The sequence below is a fragment of the Myotis nattereri genome (assembly GCF_964212035.1).
Source record: "Myotis nattereri genome assembly, chromosome: 11".
NCBI classification, from domain to species: Eukaryota; Metazoa; Chordata; class Mammalia; order Chiroptera; family Vespertilionidae; genus Myotis; species Myotis nattereri.
In genome coordinates, this window is record NC_138086.1 from 11,719,148 (window position 1) to 11,739,748 (window position 20,601).

Consider the following 20,601-nt stretch of genomic DNA (forward strand, 5'->3'; position numbering starts at 1 on the left):
GCCCAGCACTTCATGATTGTGTGATTGTGTGACCCTGGTCAGTCCCTTCATCTCTCTGAGACCCAGTTTCTCATTTGAAAAATAGGAATACTAATACTGTTTTTTAAATTCCCATAGTGGTTTTTGAAAGATAAAATTATAAGACATTTGACAGTATTTTGCACAGTAGCAAATAATATATGCCTGGATTAATTATTTATTTGCTTATTTATTGATTGATTTTAGAGAGCAAGGAAAGGAGGGGGAGAGAAACATAGATTTGTTGATTTGTTGTTCCACTTATTTATTCATTCATTGGTTGGTTCTTATATGTACCCAGACTGGGATCTAACCCCCAACCTTGGTATATCTAACCAACTGAACTACCCAGCCAGGACCTATGTGCCTGTTTGTTTGTTTTTTTATTAGGATGTTAAACCAAAGATGAGTCTATGGATACCTATAGTGATCAGACTGAATAGTTCAATCTGAACTAAGTAATGGTTCAAATTGAATCTGTGCCTATCTCTATTACCTAAGTTAAAGATAACTTCACGAAAGGGAAAGGAACGAACTTTTATGGAGCGCCTACTACGTGCCAGGTTCTCTGCTCTTTGCCTTATGCCTGTCTTCCTGCAGCACCATCTAACACACCTTTACACATGACAGAACCTGAAATTCAGTGAGCGAAGCCACTGGTAGTGCACGGCTAAGACTAATGTGGGTCTCATTTCAAATCCCATGTACTACCTTGACCATAGTAAGAGATACCTTTTAGGGAAAGTTTTTTATGGAATTCCTCTTAATCTTATTATAGAAATGTTCAGTGACTAAAGGGCAGAATTTTGCTGGATACATGATTTTGATATATATTCTCTCTTGAAAGGTAAAAGAAGTTGTGATTATTTCATATTAGGGAAAGAGTGGACTAATTTAAAAGCCATTTTCAACCCCCGAAAGGGAACAAATGGTGACTATTGATCAAGACACTTGTGCTTGTAGTTCACCTCCCCTTATCCTAAAATGTAACTCAAAGGTTTTCATCACACGGCTTCTCTACCCCTAAAAAGAGCCACTGAGAGGAGCTGTGGGGTGTCTTTCTGAATAGAAAGTTTGTGCTGAACAAGGTAAATTTATCTTTCTAGGACTCCTTGGAAGTAGAAAACAAGGCTCCATCAAGGATGAGTTTCAAGTAAACATAAAGGAAAGAAACACCATCACAAATTCTGCTGAAGCGGTGAGTAAAATGATATAGTCACACCGCAGATCTAAAATGATATTACCATACAAAGACACATGAGGGTGCTCTAACCAGCTGTTATAATAAGTGAATTAAACTGCTCAAATATTAGGGGAAAATTAAGGTCTTTTGTGAATGGCAGTGTTGAATTATGACTTATAGCATTGGCTAAACAGAATCATATTGGAATAGATGTGTTTTCTTTTAAATAAAGTGTATTGGTCCTCCCTACTGCCCCTCCCCCCCCAATTTTAAAAAGTATAAGATATTCATATTAGACAATTGGGGAAATACAGAAAAGCACAAAGAAGAAATAAAATGGAACTAATGTTGTGGTCAGCCCTGGGTGATGGGGTTTTCTAGAACAAGGCCTGTTGGAGGTTTAACTCAGGAGGCCTGTCTTCCACGCAAGCCCAGCCTGTTCTCATTTTGATTCCACAGACCTTCTGCTTGTACGAAGGGGGAGTCGGGAGTGGGGGGTCTAAGGACGGCAAGGAGAGAATTAGAGACGCATGTTTATCTCAATACATTCACTCTCATTAAAGTTCATACTCACTGACATCATGCATCTCCTTGAAAAAGTCTGCCCACCCACCATTAATTAAAGCCACATTTTAAAAAGTCAGCGTGTGCACTTTTATTCCAATCAAAAGGAGCCTCCTCAGTTTTGCAGAGTAGGCAGGAGAATATCTGAGGCCTGACAGCTGTTCACCTCTGCACAGTGAGGCATCATGTGATTTACATTATATTATAAGTCGTGTTGCTGCAGGGTGTCCAAGATAATAGCTCAGACCTGCTGTCCTAAAGACCTGAGGCATTCGATATCTAATGAACTATTTAGCATAATTAGTATTTATTTTGACAAGTCAACATGCTTTTGGATACAGTGTGTGACCATCGGCCTTTATCTGTAATCTGAGAGATCTGACGATATTTCCTGCTTGAGTAATTAAGCAGCACACTCCTATCAAAGACACCACCCTTTATCACTTATGCAGGCGGTATCAACGTCAAAACAAAGTCACTGTACATCGCCCTCTTTCCAAACTATTGCACAAACAGTCATTACCAACAGTCGTAGGATTGCACAACTGTAGCCTATATTTTTTGGCAGTAGTCACTATAAATTAATAAATTCATGAACATAAGGAATGTTGACTTTTAAAGTTCAAGAAAGGTACTATTTGTAAACAGTTCAGGTCACACTCATCTTATTCCTTGTACTAAGCAAGAGTTCTTTCCTTTCAACTCTTGTTAAATGACATTTGGTCTCTCTGTGAGCGTAATAAGACAGTTTTCATCCAAACAGATCCACATTTTTTAATTCTTTTTTATGTTAAAGACCACCCCCCAGAACTTTTAATTGTATGCGGATCTTTCTTTATATATTAATATCAAGCACATTTTAATTTTATGTTGACAAATGACAAATTATGTTCATCTCTTCTCACTGGCAATCCGATTATTCTCAGATGGCCCTAACTATTTGTTTTTCATGCAATTAGAATGATACTAGCTTTATTCCATTGCTTTTAGAGCCAGTGAAAAAGGGAGGGAGGGAGAGTGGAGAGAGAGAGACATCGATGTGAGAGAGACATAGATGGGTTGTCTGGGGATTAAACCAATGGCAAAAAATGGAAACAGGACAATGAAAGTCACTTGTGGTTGATTCCTGGGACGAGGCTGCAAGGGACTTTCTAGAATGCTGGAAATGTATATCTTATCTAATCACACAATTACGGTAGTATCTATGTGAAAATAAGTATTATAAATATATGAAAATAAATTTCTGAGCTATATACAAGATTAGTGTGCTTCCCACACTTTACATATTTTAGGCCTTGAATAATCTGACTAAATATTTCATCACCCCAGCCAGTGGATGCTTTTGACCAATGGCACAATGTTCTGCTGGTCATGCCACCATGCCGAAAGACATGGCTTAGCAAGGGATTCAAACACTGTCCTTTTAATGCAGTGGTTCTCAACCTTCCTAATGCCGCGACCCTTTAATACAGTTCCTCATGTTGTGGTAACCCCCAATTTCATTGTTACAAACTGAACATAAATTAAAGCATAGTGATTAATCACAAAAACAATATGTAATTATATATGTGTTTTCCAATGGTCTTAGGCGACTCCTGTGAAAGGGTCTTTCAACCCCCAAAGGGGTCGCGACCCACAGGTTGAGAACCGCTGTTTTAATGGCTTCATCCTAGGCCAGAAAACCCCTCGTCTAGCAGTTGAAAGCTGAGTTCTAGTCTTGAGTTTTCTACCCATTCCCCATGTGACCTTGAGCACCTGAGGGCTTATGTCCTCATCTAATAAAAGGGAGATAGAGAGTCAATACTGGCCAGGGAAATCACAGCTCAGGAGGTTAGTAAGGGTAGAAGATAAGGGATAGAGTACCCCTTTGGGCCATGTCCTCCCTCAGTCTACTTACTCCTTCGGTAGCAGAAATCCCAAGGGAAGTCTGGTTCTAAAAATAGCATCCCTGACTCCCAAAGAAGCCAGTCAAGTTGCTTTCATGGTGAGTTGCTTTCATGATATGTTTGAGAGAAGATGTTCTGGGTCTTGATGTCCTTTAACTACAATCATCCAAGGTCCCATTGGTATGTGGGATGAAGCACTAGCTAGCCTTACCCACAGATTATACCTTCTGTCAATGACACAGTATCCAGAGGGACCATAAAACACTTGACTCTACACAATGCCAAAAGCAATGGGTGGACTCCTTCAGCTCAGCTGTGGGAAGAAAGGTGGAGCATGGGTGAGGTATTTCAACCCCGTCTGTGGTATTCTTTTGTTTTTGTTTTTGTTAATCTTCACCCGAGAATATTTTTTCCATTGCTTTTAGAGCCAGTGAAAAAGGGAGGGAGGGAGAGTGGAGAGAGAGAGACATCGATGTGAGAGAGACATAGATGGGTTGTCTGGGGATTAAACCTATAACCCAGGTATTGCCCTTGACTGGGAATTGAACCTGAGACCCCTCGGTGCACAGGCTGGTGCTCTAACCACTGAGCACACTGGCCAGGGCCAGTCTGTGGTATTCTTTTTTAAAAATATATTTTATTGATTCTTTACAGAGAGGAAGTGAGAGGGATAGAGAGTTAGAAACATCGATCAGCTGCCTCCTGCACACCTCCTATTGGGGATGTGCCCGCAACCAAGGTACATGCCCTTGACCGGAATCGAACTTGGGACCTTTCAGTCCCCAGGTCGATGCTCTATCCCCTGAGCCAAACCGGTTAGGGCTGTGGTATTCTTTAGAATAAACAGCTTGGAGCTGGGGGACAGTGGGAATGCATGACTGTGGCATTTTATCATCTCTAGGAAAGTGTAAGATCAGCTCAGCTTAAGTGACTGTAAGGCCATGCAGCCCACACCGTGAGCAGCGCGCAGCCCTACCTTCCTGCCAGCCCTGTTGTTGTGCAGGTTCATCAGGGCTCTGGCGTCCTTGCCTTTCCGCTCCTTGGCATCCACGAACGCGCGGGCAAACTTGATCCCATAGTCAATGTTATCACTGCAGCCGCCCCAGTCGAAGGTGCCCCTGGTGTCCTTGGCACTGCCCTTCTTCTTTGGATCACAGGAACAGGATTTTAATTCTCCTTGGCTACAGGCCCTGGTGATGGCAAATACAACTCCAGCTGAGGAGATGGCGTAAACAAAGGCAGATTCCCGACTACCTGAAACAAAAATGCGTTTCTTAAAAGTGGCCTGGAGTTGCTCGTTTTGAACGATGTTCAGATGAGGGCTGGTTAGTCTTTGCTCTGCCTCGGACAGACTGCAACACTAGGCAAAAGGGGACTGGTCATCTTGAAGGATTCTTTTCTAGAGCCAAGCCTCGCTCCTTAAAAGGAATCATCGCCATCGAATATTATAAGCTGTTACTAATTTAGATGCCTATATGACAACTGTCCTTAAGGTAAACAGAGCGGACAAGAAAGTACAGTGAAAGCCTGCCTCGCCCAGCTCCCGAATTCACGTCAGTCTCACACACGTGCTTGCTTAACCCAGAACCCTCCATGTTCGAGACGAGAGGAGAGGAACATTTTGGTGTTTTCATCTGTACATACAGTCCGAATTCTACAGTTCTTTTATTACGTAATAGACCTTGGCTATTCCATGATACTCCGTGAATAAAACCTTGAAATAAAAACAACACACCTGCCAAGCCTCTAGGCATTTCTGAGGGCACTTGTATACATTTAATATTTCAGACTGAAATTCCGAATTAAAAAAAAAAAATCTAGGGGCCGAGGCAGGAAGAGAATTCAAGGCAGTGACCAGGCCGCAGCGCTAACACTGGAGAGCGCTGGAGTGGCACCGATTTTCACTAGGAATTGGGAGATTGTTGAAGGCAATATGCAATATCCTCGTGACATACCACGTCTAACTATGACCGTGAATTTACTTTCTTCTGGAACACCTGCAGTAATCACTGGTATTGGGTAAAAGACAGTGGCAAGCTTTCCTTTGGTTTTTCTGGAAGGAAACAAATTTACCGCCTATAATTAGACTTGGGCAAGGACCCTTTTGTGGTGATTTCTTAGAATTGTTCTTTATTAGCACACAGGCTACTTTCACTTGCAGGCTGAAAGGTACATATTTCAGTGCAATAACTACATTAAATTATTTTAATAATCTGTAGTAACTCATGACACCGTGTTGTGGTACAGTGACAGATATAAGGCTCTTTGGGGTCTGTGTACACCTCATTTTTCAAGCGGAGCTGTATTTCATTGTTATTAGCACGCCTTTTTATTAATGGTTGCTGCAGCAAATATATTAACAATCAAAATACCGGCTGAACCGCCTCCTGCCAATGCAAGGCAGAAAACAGAGCCATTTGGCGATTCAGTACGTCAAGACGAGTGTGACTTTTTGAACCACACAGCTGGGAGAACCAACCACCTTTCCGCATCAGAGCCCTGCTTGGTTCTGTGTGTCATTCGGCGCTAAAATTTATTGTGTACATTCTATAATGCCCTTTGCAATCTTTACTCTGCTAGTCTCATTATTAAAAATCAGGAAAACGTATCTACACCATATTAAATGGCACTTACCTCAGCCCTCCAAAAATATCTGCCCCCAAACCTCTAGCCATCATAAAAAGAAATCAGTCATGCTCTGTAGTTAGGTAAAATCAATTATATGAATATTTGCTATAGGTAGCAGGTGGTGGTCTCAAGAGGAAAATGTGATGGTCATGAGGGCTGTTTCAGAGTCCTAGGTTATAAGGATTACAGATTTTCTAAGTGGAATTGAGTTGTTTTATAAAAGATGGTGACTAACTGAAGCTAATGTGGTTTACTCTCAGGTTGTGGCTCTCAGATAAATGAGATTTTTATTGTACCCATTTTACAGTTTAGGAAAATGCCTTGTCATTAGTTACCCCATTGAGCTGCTAAAGCCTGGTTTTGGATTGGAGTTCAGTGTCCACAGTGAGAGATGTCACATAGAGGGGAAATTCCCAAGTGCTTAAGGTACTCAGCACTAGTCTTATTTTTTTTTTTTTTACTGAGAACAAAGAGAAATTTTATGAGGTGGTCATTTAGGGGGGAAATATGGATGATCTCAATGATAGACTACCAGTGGCCAGGCAGTAAGTAATTTGAAAGTAGTAGAGGAATAAATTGTCTAGGCAAAGCATTCATCCTGGCTTAAGGTACAATTGCATCAACCTGTTGGCTGAAAGAAAAAAATCACTTAAAATCTGCTGCCTTTCAGAAATAATTTCTAAAGCAAAAATACCTTTCACAATATTTGTCACTTATTATTCAAGCACATTACTAAATAGAGAGATGTTTATTTATTTAACTAAAAATGTAGCACGGGGACTGGTTTTGCATTTTACCTCCAGATGTTTTGGTATCATGTTAGATGTGGCCTTAAGATGTTTTCAGTTAAGTGTCTTAGATGAATCACTAAAATGCTATGTGTGAAAAAGTAGCACATTTCAAGAGTTGGCTTTCTAACAAAACAAATTTTGACCTTGGGGCTCTTCTTAGAAAAACGGATTCTTTTTAAAGCTATCAAAATATGAAATAAAATCCAAATCTAAATAGTGATATTTAGACTTCCTGATGTGTTACTATTCGTTTCTCTAATTTTGGGGTTGAGATAAGTCAGACGATGTCTATACTAAGTGCATAAGCATAGTTTTTGTTTGCAGTTAGGGATTGTTACCTGGTAGAGCAGAACACTAGAAGCTAGGCTTGTTGGAAAGTTATGGGTTCAACTCCTTGGAAATGCTTGCTTTTTAAATTTTTTTTATTTTTATTTTTTACATTTACAAGGACGAGACCTAATGACCTTTTCAAAGTTCATTCAAGAACTCTAGAGGTATATTCTTGCAGGGATATATGGGTTTAAGTTTCTCAGCCTGTGACTGGCGATAGTTTGTTGAATGAGTGAAATGCAAATGTTACGAAAAATGGGTGTCTTACTCTAAGCTGGCTGAAGCAAAAGAGGCAAATGTTCTCCATCTCTCTATGACCCTGGGATGTGTTAGTAACTTTTATGTTCTTCCTATAAATGGCATCGCCCTTTGCCTTCCTAGTCATCTATAAGGACACATTTAGGTTTCCAAAGGAAGTTCTTCACAATTCTAAGATGTGAATTTCCCTCCAAGCAATTAATTATAAAATTTTTTGGAAGGCTTTACTGGAATTTCATGATGATTTCCAGGATAAACTACCTTAGGCCAAATTCAGCCCTCCCAGAATCAACGCAAAATCATCACTGACAGTCACAGGAGTTTACATAAATGTCCAGGAAGAAATCTGGCCTTCTATGAAGAATGGAAAGAAATTGTGTAGCTTGGGTGTTTTAAGTTTTGAGTACTTTGGCAAAGCATTCAAGCTTCATCTGAAAGAACTCTGAAGGAAATACAAGTTAGAATCTCTTATTTACTTGAGGCCTTAGACTAAGTCAAACTAGTTCCAACCTCTTCCTTCTCAGCACTCCACCGCTCTGAAGAAACAAACACTGTCAAGATTAAGTTAAAGTATTTTATGAATGAACTCCCAGCTTTGGCAGGCCTTGAGGATTAGTGGTCAAAATTAGGTCCTTTGATTTGTGATCTAAAGATTCTCTTCAATATAGAGACATCTTAACAGATTTTCATAGACAGAATTTAGAGGCGATCATTTTTATAAATGAGAAGGGCATTTAATTTGAAATCATTGGGAAATGGTTGTGAGCACTTTGAAAAGGAAAAACCCTGATGTATCTTAAACACCGAGAGCCTTGCATAATTTGCCCAAAGGTATCTTGTGCTAATAAATATTTGCAAACTTTCTTTGACAAGTTCCGGCACGTTAATTGATTCACTAGTGAGCTAATCTAGGTGAAGTCTGAAAATTCCATGTTGCTGAAATTTACTATTAGCCTTTCAAAAATGTGCGATGTCATATCAAAACTCCAAGAGGAATGCAGAAGAATATAGTTCTTAAGCTAGAGAATAAAATTGCAGAATATGGCCATAAATTTCCTTGAGGGATACACTGAGAGTGAGTGCACTACGCCCTGGGGGGATTTCAGAGACATTCAGTTATGCATTTGGCCTCATAAAACCCCGGGGCTGTGATGATTACAAGATAGAAACACCCTCTGTTAAGCATTACCAAGTGTACAGCCTGGATGACTTCCTTAGGAATGGGGGGTGGGGTGGGCAAAAACAAGTGTAAAGTTTCCTGTTTCTGGGGTTCACACAAAACTTTTGTGTTTTCAGTCAGATTTCCCAGTAGCAAATGGACTGTGCTATTTCTTGGAAAATGCTTATAAGACCAGGTTAAGTCACAATTTAAAAAAATAAAAATAAAATGTGATTTTCAGTTAATTTTCTCTTTATACCAGCTCGTGAGCTACTTTCCACATTCAGGACATTAAAAAGTTTTTGATGCAATTATGTAATGTTGTGGGTTTAAAAAATTTTTTTTATTGATTTCAGAGGGGCAGGAAGAGGGAGTGAGAGAAACATCATTGATGAGAGAGAATCATTGATCAGCGGCCTCATGCACACCCAACACTGGGGGATCAAGCCCTCAACCTGGGCATGTGCCCTAGCCAGGAATCGAACCTTGATCTTCTGGTTCATAGGTCGATACTCAACTACTGAACCACGCCCGCCAGGCAATTATATGAAGTTTAATGCTCCTGAGTGAAAAAACACGCACACACAAAACAAAAACAACTCAACTATGTAATCATGGTTCACACTCCTACCCTCCATAAATACCCTTCTGCCTCAAGTGTACCTGGGAAATAATAGGCGTTCACTACAAGCTCATCCATTCATTCACTCAACCATTCAATGAATTAATGATGTCTGCAACATCATTCAAAGCATCAAGTGAGATGCAGAGAAGGCAGGCTAGTCCGACCTTATAGAATTTACAGTCTACTGGGAAAAGAAAAGTTTAATTTAGATATAGGGTGACCCAACACTGAATAGCTGAATGGGAGGTGAAAGGTGGTGAGCAGAGATTTGTCTCTGCTTTTTAATTACATTTAAACATTATTGTAATAATAGCCATTTATGGCCAATAAAAGATTTGAGCACTCCATCCTCATCTTCTGCTCAAATCCTCTGGAAGGTGCAAGTAAAGAAGTCAAGAAAGCCCTGTGGGCCCTAACTGGTTTGGCTCAGTGGATAGAGCATCGGCCTGCGGACTGAAAGGTCCCAGGTTCGATTCTAGTCAAGGGCATGTACCTTGGTTGGGCACATCCCCAGTAGGGAGTGTGTAGGAGGCAGCTGATCAATGTTTCTCATCGATGTTTCTAACTCTCTATCCCTCTCCCTTCCTCTCTCTGTAAAAAATCAATAAAATATATTTAAATAAAAAAGCAAGCCCTGTGACTGCTGCCTCCTTTTTCCTAGAGACAAAATCTGAACCTGGAGGAACAGGAAGGGGTGTGACATGACATGGATATGATACTGTGGCAATAATCTGGTTATTATTAACAGGAAAGGAGTAAAGGGAAGACTAGATGATATAGGCATGCCATTTGTACAGCTTTGCTAATTTAACACTTTCCCAGTCTGCTCCCCACTGACTGGACAACAGACGCATGCCCAGTATGGCCCCAGTGACGTGGGAAGGTGCCTACCTGTGTGTCAGTCACACCTGGGAACAAATTAGTGGCCAGAATTGGTGTGGCCACTGCAAGGGCTGGAAACCTGAATATTTAAACATCTAAACAAAGGAGCAAGCTCTCTTGGTTTTTACTCTCTTGGCTCTTACGGACGGGGCTCCTGGCTCTCCCGCTGCAGGGGCTCCCCTGGGCCCACTCAGCCCATGGCCATGTGGGACCCACACAATGGACTGATGGACTTTCATTAGCCTGAATGCTGAGCTGGGCCCAGCTGCAACATGGAACGGAGCTCTGGACCCCCAACTGCCCCTTTTTCAGGGCTGGGTTAAGGGACATTGAAACCCGAGGGATGTAACTCTATGCAAACAAAGTCTTTTTCGACATCTTATTCTCCCAGGCAAGCTTCTGAAAATGCTTATTTCAGTGGTACCCCAAGAACCTCACGCTCACTCGTGTCTGAGAAATCTGGTCCACTGATTCCTCCAGCAACAGATAGAGCAAAGGATTATAAGACGTCAGCCTGGGGTCTACATTCTAATCTATGACCAGCCTCCCACACAACTTTAGGCAAGGTCCTTGATTTCTTAAGTCCTCATCTGTAAAACAGGGCCAGTGCCCCCAACAGAACAAGTTTCCGAACTGAATAAAATGCAAGGAAAGGATGAGCAGGGACTTCAAAGACCAAATGAAGGGGGGAGTGTGTGAGGAGAGCGCCCGAGGAGGGGCCTGGAGGCAGGGGACTTACTTCGGAGCAGGACCCTGCCGAAGAGGCTGTGGTCCCTGTCCAGGGTGTTGCAGTTCCAGCGGTGCTGGCGGAATTGGTGCTGGCACTCCGTCGTCCACTCTGCCACGCCCAGGCCAATGGCACGCATCACGTCCGGGTGTCGGTGGCACAGCTGCCGCTGGCGGCTCACCAGGCCTGGCACATTGTCACACATCACCCTGGAGGCGCCGCCTGTAGCTCTCATGTACCTGGGAAGGGCCAACACAGAGGTGAGAACACTGGCATTGAGGCCCGAAGCCGCAGTGTTTCCTGGGAGACTGAGTTCAAAGCGCTGTTTCAAAGATGAATTCCTTATCCTTTTAGGAATATTGCAAAGCAAAGGTTATTTAATTTTAGTTCCATGGAGAAGCAGCACAGCAGGCATGAGAAGAAACCTGGTAGAAGCCACCCCAAAGTGGAGCGATGGCTGGTCTTGGACATGAATCCAGGGCCAGCAGATGACGCTCTGGGCGGTCAGGGAACAGAGTGAGCAGGGAGGGGCAACATCTTTTGGGAAGAGCCTTCAAAGACTGTTCCCAAGAAGGCTCTGATCTCAATGATGAAATGTGTCTGGACTTGGCGTTGGGGGGAGCCGACCTTTAAAGCTTCTCGCTCACATTTATTTGACCCTAATGTTTAAGTATGTTAAGAAACTGTCTGTATCTGTCTAATCGACACCTGCTGGTATCTGATGTTACACTCTCCTCACAGACATGCCGTTCTTTCGAATCCTTTAAATATTTCCATTTTCCAGCTCTTCTTGGCCTTACAGAGAACCTTTGGAAATAGTTCTTTCTGTTGTTATGAAGGACACTGAATGTTTGGAAGAATCAAACAGTATTATAGCTCCATAAAGTACTTTTGAAAAGAAACTTTAACAAAAAAAATTACATCATCATCTCTGCCCAGATGTTCTCTATTAGTTGTGAAATGTTTAGAAAAGGTACCTTTTATATAACCAAAGCTGCCATAGGTGTCTTTTGAAGCCATCAAACAAGGAGAATGTCTTCTCTTGCATTTTCACTACTTTATATGATCATAAAATCGTTAGAGCTGTGATTTCCAAAAAAGCATATTTAAGTGACAGCTGAGAGACAAAGTGACAAAAAGAGTGGGCAATAAATGTTTAACCACGGAAACAGAAATATCATTTTATTGAAAAAATGGTCATTCGGATAAATCGACCTTTGATCCCGTGTCAGCAATGTCAAGGCTAGACGCCTTCCCATCCAAAGTGGCTGAAGGGGGACTTGAACCCCCTCCCCATCAGGCTCTGCCATGCTCCCTGGGAGGGCTCCAGCGTCTCCAGAGTTCCCTGCCCTTGTCTTTTTGGCCTTTAGCCGAGACTTCTTAGGATAGGTTCCCCCAGGTAGCAGGTCTTTCTGAATCAGTGTTTTAGTGTCTGTTGGGAAGTCCTAGGTGCAAGGACGCCAAAGAGCTCCCAATTCCCTCCTTCCCAGATCATTAGGTAGGAAGATGTACAAGAGTTTCTGGGTGGGCAGAAAAGCTCCCTTTGTGCGGTGGCTAAGACCTGTCAGGGTCACGGTGCAAAATAAATACATAAGTCGCCGGATCCGCGTGCAAAGGACAGCAAGCAGCACGGTTCCTCCGGGAGCCCCCCACCCCCACCCCCCACCCCCAGCCCTGGGTCCCGGGAGGCAGCAATCTCTACCTGGAGGCAGCAGCACAGCGTGCTTCCCACCCACGGGGAGAAGCACTAGGAATGTGGAAGGACGGGAAATGGTGCAAAATCACACGCTCTGGGCTCCACAGCTCCTGACTGCCTGCCTGAATGGCCCCTAGGTTTGTCTAGAGTGTTTTTTTTTTGGGGGGGGGGTATGGGGGAGTGGCAGGGGGACAATTGTAGTTTTCAGAGTCAACACATACACATACATATATACACACACACACACATACACACACATACACACACACGCGCGCGCGCGCGCGCGCGCGCATCTAATGGGATAAGAAACTGGCTGATTTTGCTGTTTATCAGCTGGAAATGAATAACCAAAATATCAGAATCAGAGCTCTCATTTGAGGGGGAATGTGGGTGGGTTTTTTTTTCTTTCTTCTTTTTTTTTATTGTTTTTTTTTTAGTTGTCAAAGTTGGGATGGTCTTCACAGGAAAAGCGAAGGGACTCGGGATAAGGGCACTGGGAGAGGGCAGCGGCCAGGGCTGCGCCTGGAACCCGCGGAGAACCACCGCGGGCAAGGGTTCCCGTGGCCAGTGCGGTCCCCGTTCCCACACGGAAAACCCGCATCCCTCCCGGGCCGGGGTGCGTGGACTTACCACCATGAAGAGCTGACCTCAGGCCTGAGCCAGGTCAAGAGCAGAGGGAGCCAGAGCCAGATTCCACCGAGAGGGCCGTTCATATTAACCCCCTTGCGTCCGCATCAGGTCAGACTCCGTGTGCGGGCGCCATGCGTGCCCCGAGCAGAGGCGCTCAGCCCCGGGAGCGCCCGGTCACCGCTGCCAGCGCCGCGCCGCGCCCCCGCCCCCCGCTCGGTCTGCAGCGAGTGGCGAGACTCGCTGATAAAGTTTCCGAGGACGAGCCGGGCGAGCGATAAAGGCCAACCCGGCCGCCTCGCCCACAGCCCAATTCCCCAGGCGCCGCGAGCGCCGCGGCTGAGAGCTCTGCGCACCTCCCGCGCCCAGTGCGCTCGCTCCCCGCCCGCCCCGGCCAAGCCGAAGCCGAAGCCGAGGGAGGGGGCGCTGCGCTGGCGCCGGCGGGGAGGGGCGCGGGGTTTATCCAACAGACGATGAAATGATGGCAAGAGATGTCTGTGGGCGAGATGAGGCGGGGCAGGAGGAGCACCTCCGTGTGGCCTCGAGCGCCCGCGGAGGCAGGTAGCTCTCGGGAAGCTCCCAGCCAAAGCGCATCCGTGGGCTCTCGCCGCACGCGCGTCCAGGGCAGGCGAGGCGCCCCTCCTGCAGATCCGAGTTCCCGAGCGAGCGTGCGACGTGGGGAGTCGAGGGAGGGGACAAGGAGATAACTGTGTGCAGAGCGCAGGAACCGGAGACGGTTTTCAACTCCTTGCTTTCCCTCCACTTGGAAATGTGGGGTCTTTGCAGGGCAGGGATGGGGAGGGAGGGGCCGGGCCTCGGGGAGATGGAGGCGTGTGGCCTTGATTGCTGGCGCTGGGCTTATATGCGGAGCTCGCAGGGAGGGGGGCCGCGAAGGTCCGTGACCCTCCTGACCTCACCGAAGCGTGGTCGGCCAACGTGTCCCGGGAAGATGCGGTTTTGACGCACACCCAGCTCTTCCAGGCGCCGCGGGAGCGCAAAGACCCCGGGGGAGGGACCCGGCAGCGAAGACCCCCGGGTCGGGCCGCCCTCCGCCCTGGCACTCAGCCCTGGAGTTTGCAGCGGGGAGGGGACCTGCTCTGTCCTGGATGTGCGCCCCCGCCGAGCCCAGAGAGAGGCACGGCCTGCGGGTGGAGCATCTTGAGCAGCAATTGGCTCGCAGCCCCGCCGTTTATCACCGGAAAGGAAGACCAGGAACTCGGGCGTCGGTGAACTGTTCCAAAGCTCTTTTCCTGGGGCGGGAACCCGCAGCCCGCGGGGCGTGTGCCTTGGGGAACCCGGAGTTTGGGGAGGGGGAAGCCTGGGGGGAGCGCCACATGGTTCGCCAGGCGTGGAGGGTGACCCTCCGGCTGGAAAGAGCCGGCTCTCCCCCCGCCCAGCCCTCGGCCAGAGCGGCAGTCCCTCCGGGAGGGAAAGCGGTGAGCGGCTGGAAGGAGCGCAGCTCGGAAACGCCAAAAACCTGAAAGATGCTGTCATCGCCACCCCGTTCCCCCCCTGCCGGGCCCTGGCAGGTCCGGCCCCTCCCAGGCTGACCCAGATACATCCCGGTTTGGGTCCGGAAAGGGAGGGGAGGGAAACCAGCCCCGCGCCACCCACGACTCGGGAAGAGCAGGGCTCGGAGCCAGGCCGCGCTGCGGTATCGCAGGCCATGACCCTGCGAAGTTCGGGTCGATCTGCGCAGGTCGCGAGGAAGGGGCCCCGTGCGCTTCTCCCAGCGCGTGGGAGGGGACGGAGGGGACGTGGTGTGCTAGGCACCCAACAGCAACCAATATGGGCATTTACCTCCATGCCCATGTTCACAAGCATCTTTCCGGGGCGCAGCAGAAGAATAAGCTACAGTTTCATTCACCCACCTTTGCCCACAGTCTCTCACAGGGAAATCCAGGCACTTGGGACACACGCAGAAGAGGTGGGCGGCCCCAGAGGAACCATAAGACGCCAACATACCGCTTCTCCTTCTCCGTGAATAACGCAGGGGTGAGGGTGTGGATGTTGGAAAATGTAGGCAGTTGTGTTCCGCTCCTGGACAAGGAGACCTGAAGCCACCTACAAAGCTCCTCAACCCACCTCAGCATATGGTGTCCTCGCAGCTAAGGGGAGTTGGACACGTGGAGTGTGACCATCAGCTGGGAGGCCCTGTCTCTCCGCCCAGGGAAGTTGTCCATTGGCCAGGAGATCTGCCCTTCAGTTGCTAGTGAGGCCAATGGAATGACCTAAACCTGAACCAGACAGACCTCCTGGAAGAAGAATGGCCGGTTCCCCCAAACCCATGAAATCCAGCCCAAAGGCCTTCATCCTGGGGCAGGAGGAGAAGTAACACAGGACTTGAAGAGAGGAGTAAGGCTTGGTGAAAGGCAAAAGGCTGAACATTTCAGTTAATGAGAAGCTAAATTCAGATGTGAGAAAAGGCCCACACAAACACCCCTTCCTGACCTGTCCAGAGGCAGTCCCGGCCAGACCTGTGATTCCATTTCCCTCCCATTATCCGCCCCTTTTCACTTATGACCCATTATTAGCTCCATACAACTTCCTTGCCTGCCCAACAGGCCCGACTTTCCCCTCTCATCTGTACCTATTCTCTTGATGGACTGTTCAGTTGGAAGATAGGGTGTTTACTATTAGAAGAAGTTTGGAAATGCTCACGAAAATTAGGAGGAAAGAGGGTGATTGCAAACTTCAGTTCTCTTGCAATAAGAACTGCCATCCTAAAGAAGAGCTAATAAATAATGAAGTAAATTGCACAAGACTTCAGTCTTTCTATAGCAGATGATGAGGTAAGGAAAGACAGGGTTAAGAGTGCCTTTAGATCTATGAATTTAATGTCTGATTTTTTTTTTGTTTCTTCAATGAGAAATATCAGAATTGACTGTGAAACTCAATTACAGTATACAGAACCCAATTCTTTTCTGACGATTAATGTTAGTTTGCTTGTAACTTCAGTATAGCATTGTAGCCAAATGAGTCAGTCTATTTTCTTAGTTAGATCCATTGTTTGTCTAATCTCCCAGGGTGGAGAGAGAGAACTAATTTACTACCAAACCATCTCCACCCTTTAAAAATGGAGAGTCACTTCTAAAACCAAATAGCCTTTCAGTCTGAACTTAAGGCAGTGTCTCCTAATTTAGCTACTCCCCAACCAATGATTCAAACTTCAAGTGTCTCTGACTTAGCTTCAGTGAACTTTGTGTATTAGCAAGACAGGTCAAAGATGGGAAAGAAAGAAATATGTACCTTTTGTACTTTCATCTAAGAGTATCAGATACATAACAATGTAGGTTAAGTTTGAAATTTGAAGTTTGTCTGCAATGCTCTTAAAACATTATTCCCACTGGTTTGGCTCAGTGAATAGAGCATCAGTCTGTGGACTGAAGGGTCCTGGGTATGGTTCTAATCAAGAGCAAGTACCTCATACCTCGGTGGCAGGCTCAATCCCAGTCTCTGGTCAGGCATGTGCAGGAGGCAACCAATCAATGTGTGTGTCTCACATCGATGTTTCTCTCTCTGTCTCTCCCCCTCCCTTCCACCCTGTCTCTCAAAATCAATGGGAAAATATCCGTGGGTGAGGATTAACAACAAAACAAAAACATTGCTCCCTTTCCCCTTCAGTCACTCCTGAAATTTAATTAAGCACTCTTACCTATTCTTTGTCAGAAATTGCTTTTAGGAAAAGTTCTATTATCAGTGATTTAAATCTCAATGTGCATTTAAATTAATGTGCGCCAAAAAGTTACTTCCAGCATGATTTATTCCCCTAGTAAAATAACCTCTAAGACTGGACAAAACTAGAGGAGGCAGATTTTTTCAGGGATCGATAGGAAACACAGCTGTGATCCTCAAGAGAAGGGAACCACATGAAGTGTGTTCCACAACTTTCTCATAATTGCCCTGGTTTTTCTGCGGAACGGTACCTTTCCTGGGCTGCAAGAAGTGGAATCCAAGCAGAGCAACAGACTCAGTTAAGGAGGACGAGATTAGAGTTTTGCACTGTTGAAGTGGCTGAAGTTAGCAGGGTAGCATATCTGAAAATAGGTAGCTGTGAAAAGGGAAGTTCCACAAGTCTACATGGAGATTTGCCACAGACAAAAGCTGGACTGAATCCTATATAATAAAGAGCTAATATGAAAATTAGACCGAACAGCAGAACGACCATCCAGACGACCTTCCAGATGACCTTCTGGATGAAGCTGGGGCTGCGAGGGGCTGCGAGGGGCTGTGAGGGCCAGCCGGGGCTGCGAGGGCCAAGCCCCTTGCATGAATTTTGTGCATCTGGCCTCTAGTATAGATATAACAAGACTCTACAAGGTCTAGCACAGATTGCCTGCTGCATGGCATGCGGTGTTGAGAGATGTTGGAGTTCCAGCTTAGCAGGGTCGAGAGGCCCCATTGAGCACTTCAGACATTCAACTGAGATGCTAGAAAGGCCATCCCTCTAAAGTAAGGGTCATGACTTTGCGTAAAAACAGGCCAAGAATAAAACCAACGTCCATTAAGTTAAGATGACCTTGTATCATTTATAATCTCACGCATACAATAAAAAATTAATAGGCAGATGAAAAACCTGAAAAATGTGACCCATACTCAAGAGCAAGCAGTCAAAAGAAACTGACTCTGAGATGACCCAGATGTAGGAACTGTCAGGAAAGCAATTTTAAAGTAGCTCTTATATACTGAACATATAACTATGTTCAGGTACTTTAAGGAAAATATAGTCACAGTGAACAAATACATGGAGAGTCTCAATAGGAAAATAGAAGCCATAAGAAACAAAGACAAGTAGAAAATATTAAAGCTGCACAAAAAGACACAAGCAGAAACTACTGAAATCAGATGACAGTAGAATAACATCTTTCAAAGGGGATGCTGCTGAACTGAAATTCTATAATCATTGTAAAGCTCCTTCAAAAATGAGGAAAAAATAAAGATGCCTTCAAACAAAAGCTAAGAAAATAAATATTAAGTCAGTTCTTTAGGCTGAAAGAAAGTTATACCAAATGGTCTTATGGAATCACCGGAAGGAGTGAGCATCGGGGAGGGTAAATTTGAAGGAAAATGTAAGGAAGACCAAGAAATTAAGTACTACTAAATGATGATGAGTTTCTTATTTGTGTATGTCCTCTGATATTCTGATACCTAGGCCCAAGGCAGCCAAATCCTCGAAGTGGGAACCTTAATATAATGGCAGACCAGCAGGAGAAGTCTCCAGAGAAGCCAACGAGGAGTTTTTATTCAAGGAGCACAAAAGGCACCCCTCACATCCTCAGGGTGGAAGAATTCCCCTTGCTTCTGCCCCCTCCATTTATCTCAGACCTCAGTCCCCTGGGAATTCCTGCGTATATGTTGGCAGTAATAACCGTGGCAGCAGTGAGAGCCCACCTGTGCCTAAAACTTCAAAAGATGGGAAAATTCCTCTCTAAACAGAGGAACTGAGGTCCCAAGAAGGTGGAACAAAATTACTTACTTTCTCTCTTTTTCTCTCCTTCTATGTGCTCCAGATATGGGTGCAGTCACAGAAAGCTTATGGCAGAGTGAGATAACTAAAGGCACAGGGTCCGGCCAGAGGACCAAAAAGGGGAGTCCTTGAGAACCAGAAAGTCGTTGGAAAGTAGTGAAAAATCCAGAGCTGGGGAAAGTAATTTTATAAAGTTACATGTGAACTGCTGTTCATACCCCTGTGTACATGTCGATCATACTAAGGACTTTGAGGACAGAACTATAGGATAAACCACCTCCCAGGTCCCAGACACATGTGAGGCAGGCATGAAGACCATTGCAAAGGCTATGAAAATGGAAAAAAGCATCAGAACAAGGACCCACAGAAAGCTGGTCAGAATTTTTGGCCTGACAGGGTTGATTATATGCTAAAATAAGAATAGCAACATTCTCCCTAGGATTGAAACAAAACCCAGAGTCTCTTAACACTCTATTCAAAATGTCCAGGATGGAACAAAATTACCTGGCATGCAGAGAAGCAAGAAATTCCAACTCAAAGAGAAATACAATATACAGACACTAATTCTTAGATGACACAGATGTTGAAATGTTCAAAGACTTTTAAAGCAGCTGTTCTTCAAATGCTCCAAGAAATAAGGGTAAATATTTTGAAATAAATGGACAGTAGAAAATATCAGCAAGTAAACGTAAAGTAGATAAGGAACCACATAGAAGTCTTAGAACTGAAAATAGTACTCATCTTTCACTGTGAGATGGTGAATATCTATCTCACTGGATGAGACCAACATCAAAGTGGAGATTACAGAGGAAAGTGTGAGTGAACTTGAAGATAGATCAATAGAAATTATCCTGTCCTAACAAGAGAAGGGGGGAAAAAGATTAAAAGGAAATGAGCAAAGCTTTAGAAATTTCTGGAACAATTATATAAGGCATAACATTGTCTTGTGAAATCCTAGAAAGATAAACAGTCCATTGCAACAAAAAATACTTGCAGAAATAATGGCTAAAATATGGTGATAGCTTTCTACATTCCACTTGAAGTTATAAAATGTTGATTCTAATCTTTGTAATCTTTAGGTTAATGACTAAAGAAATAATATAACAAATAAGTTTTCCAATGATCTATTGCTGTATAATAAACCACCCCCAAAATAACAGATTCTATAAATTGAGAAATAACCAACATGTGACACCTTGTTTGTTTTAGGTGTACAAATACAGGTGTACCTTAGAGATATTGCGAGTTTTGTTCCAGACGACTGCACTGCAATAAAGCAAATATGACAATAAAGCAAATCCAGTGAGTTTTTTTAGTGTCCCAGTGCATATAAAAGTTATGTTACATTCTACTGCAGTCAATTAAGTGTGCCATAGCATTATATCTAAAACAAATGGGCATACCTTAATTAAAAACACTTTATTGCTAAAAATGCGAACCATCATCTGAGCCTTCAGTGATATAATCTTTTTGCTGGTGGAGGGTTCTCCTCTATGTTGATGGCTGCTGACTGGTCAGAGTGGTGATTGCTGGAAGTTAGGATGACTGTGGCAATTTCTTAAAATGAGACAACAGTGAAGTTTGCCTCGTTGACTGACTCTTCCTTTTATGAACGATTTCCCTGTATCACACAATGCTGTTTGACAGCAGTTACCCACAGAACTTCTTTCAAGATTGAAGTCAATGCTCTCAAACTCTGCCACTGCTTTATTGATTAAGTTAATGTAATATTCTATTTTGTTGTTATTTCTACAATCTTC

The 20,601-nt window shown here is 44.5% G+C and overlaps 1 protein-coding gene across 1 annotated transcript in view; it reads right to left on the reverse strand.

The window, feature by feature from the left end:
• WNT2 (Wnt family member 2) overlaps positions 1-13,460 on the reverse strand; it is a gene marked incomplete at its 5' end in the record, with an annotated part of 56,903 nt that extends 43,443 nt beyond the window's left edge. Inside the window, 3 exons of the mRNA XM_081102065.1 lie at positions 4,628-4,905; positions 11,064-11,290; positions 13,378-13,460. Coding sequence (XP_080958191.1) covers positions 4,628-4,905; positions 11,064-11,290; positions 13,378-13,460 — 588 coding nt within the window. The remainder of the gene's footprint in view (positions 1-4,627; positions 4,906-11,063; positions 11,291-13,377) is intronic.
• Between the last annotated feature and the right edge of the window lie 7,141 nt (positions 13,461-20,601).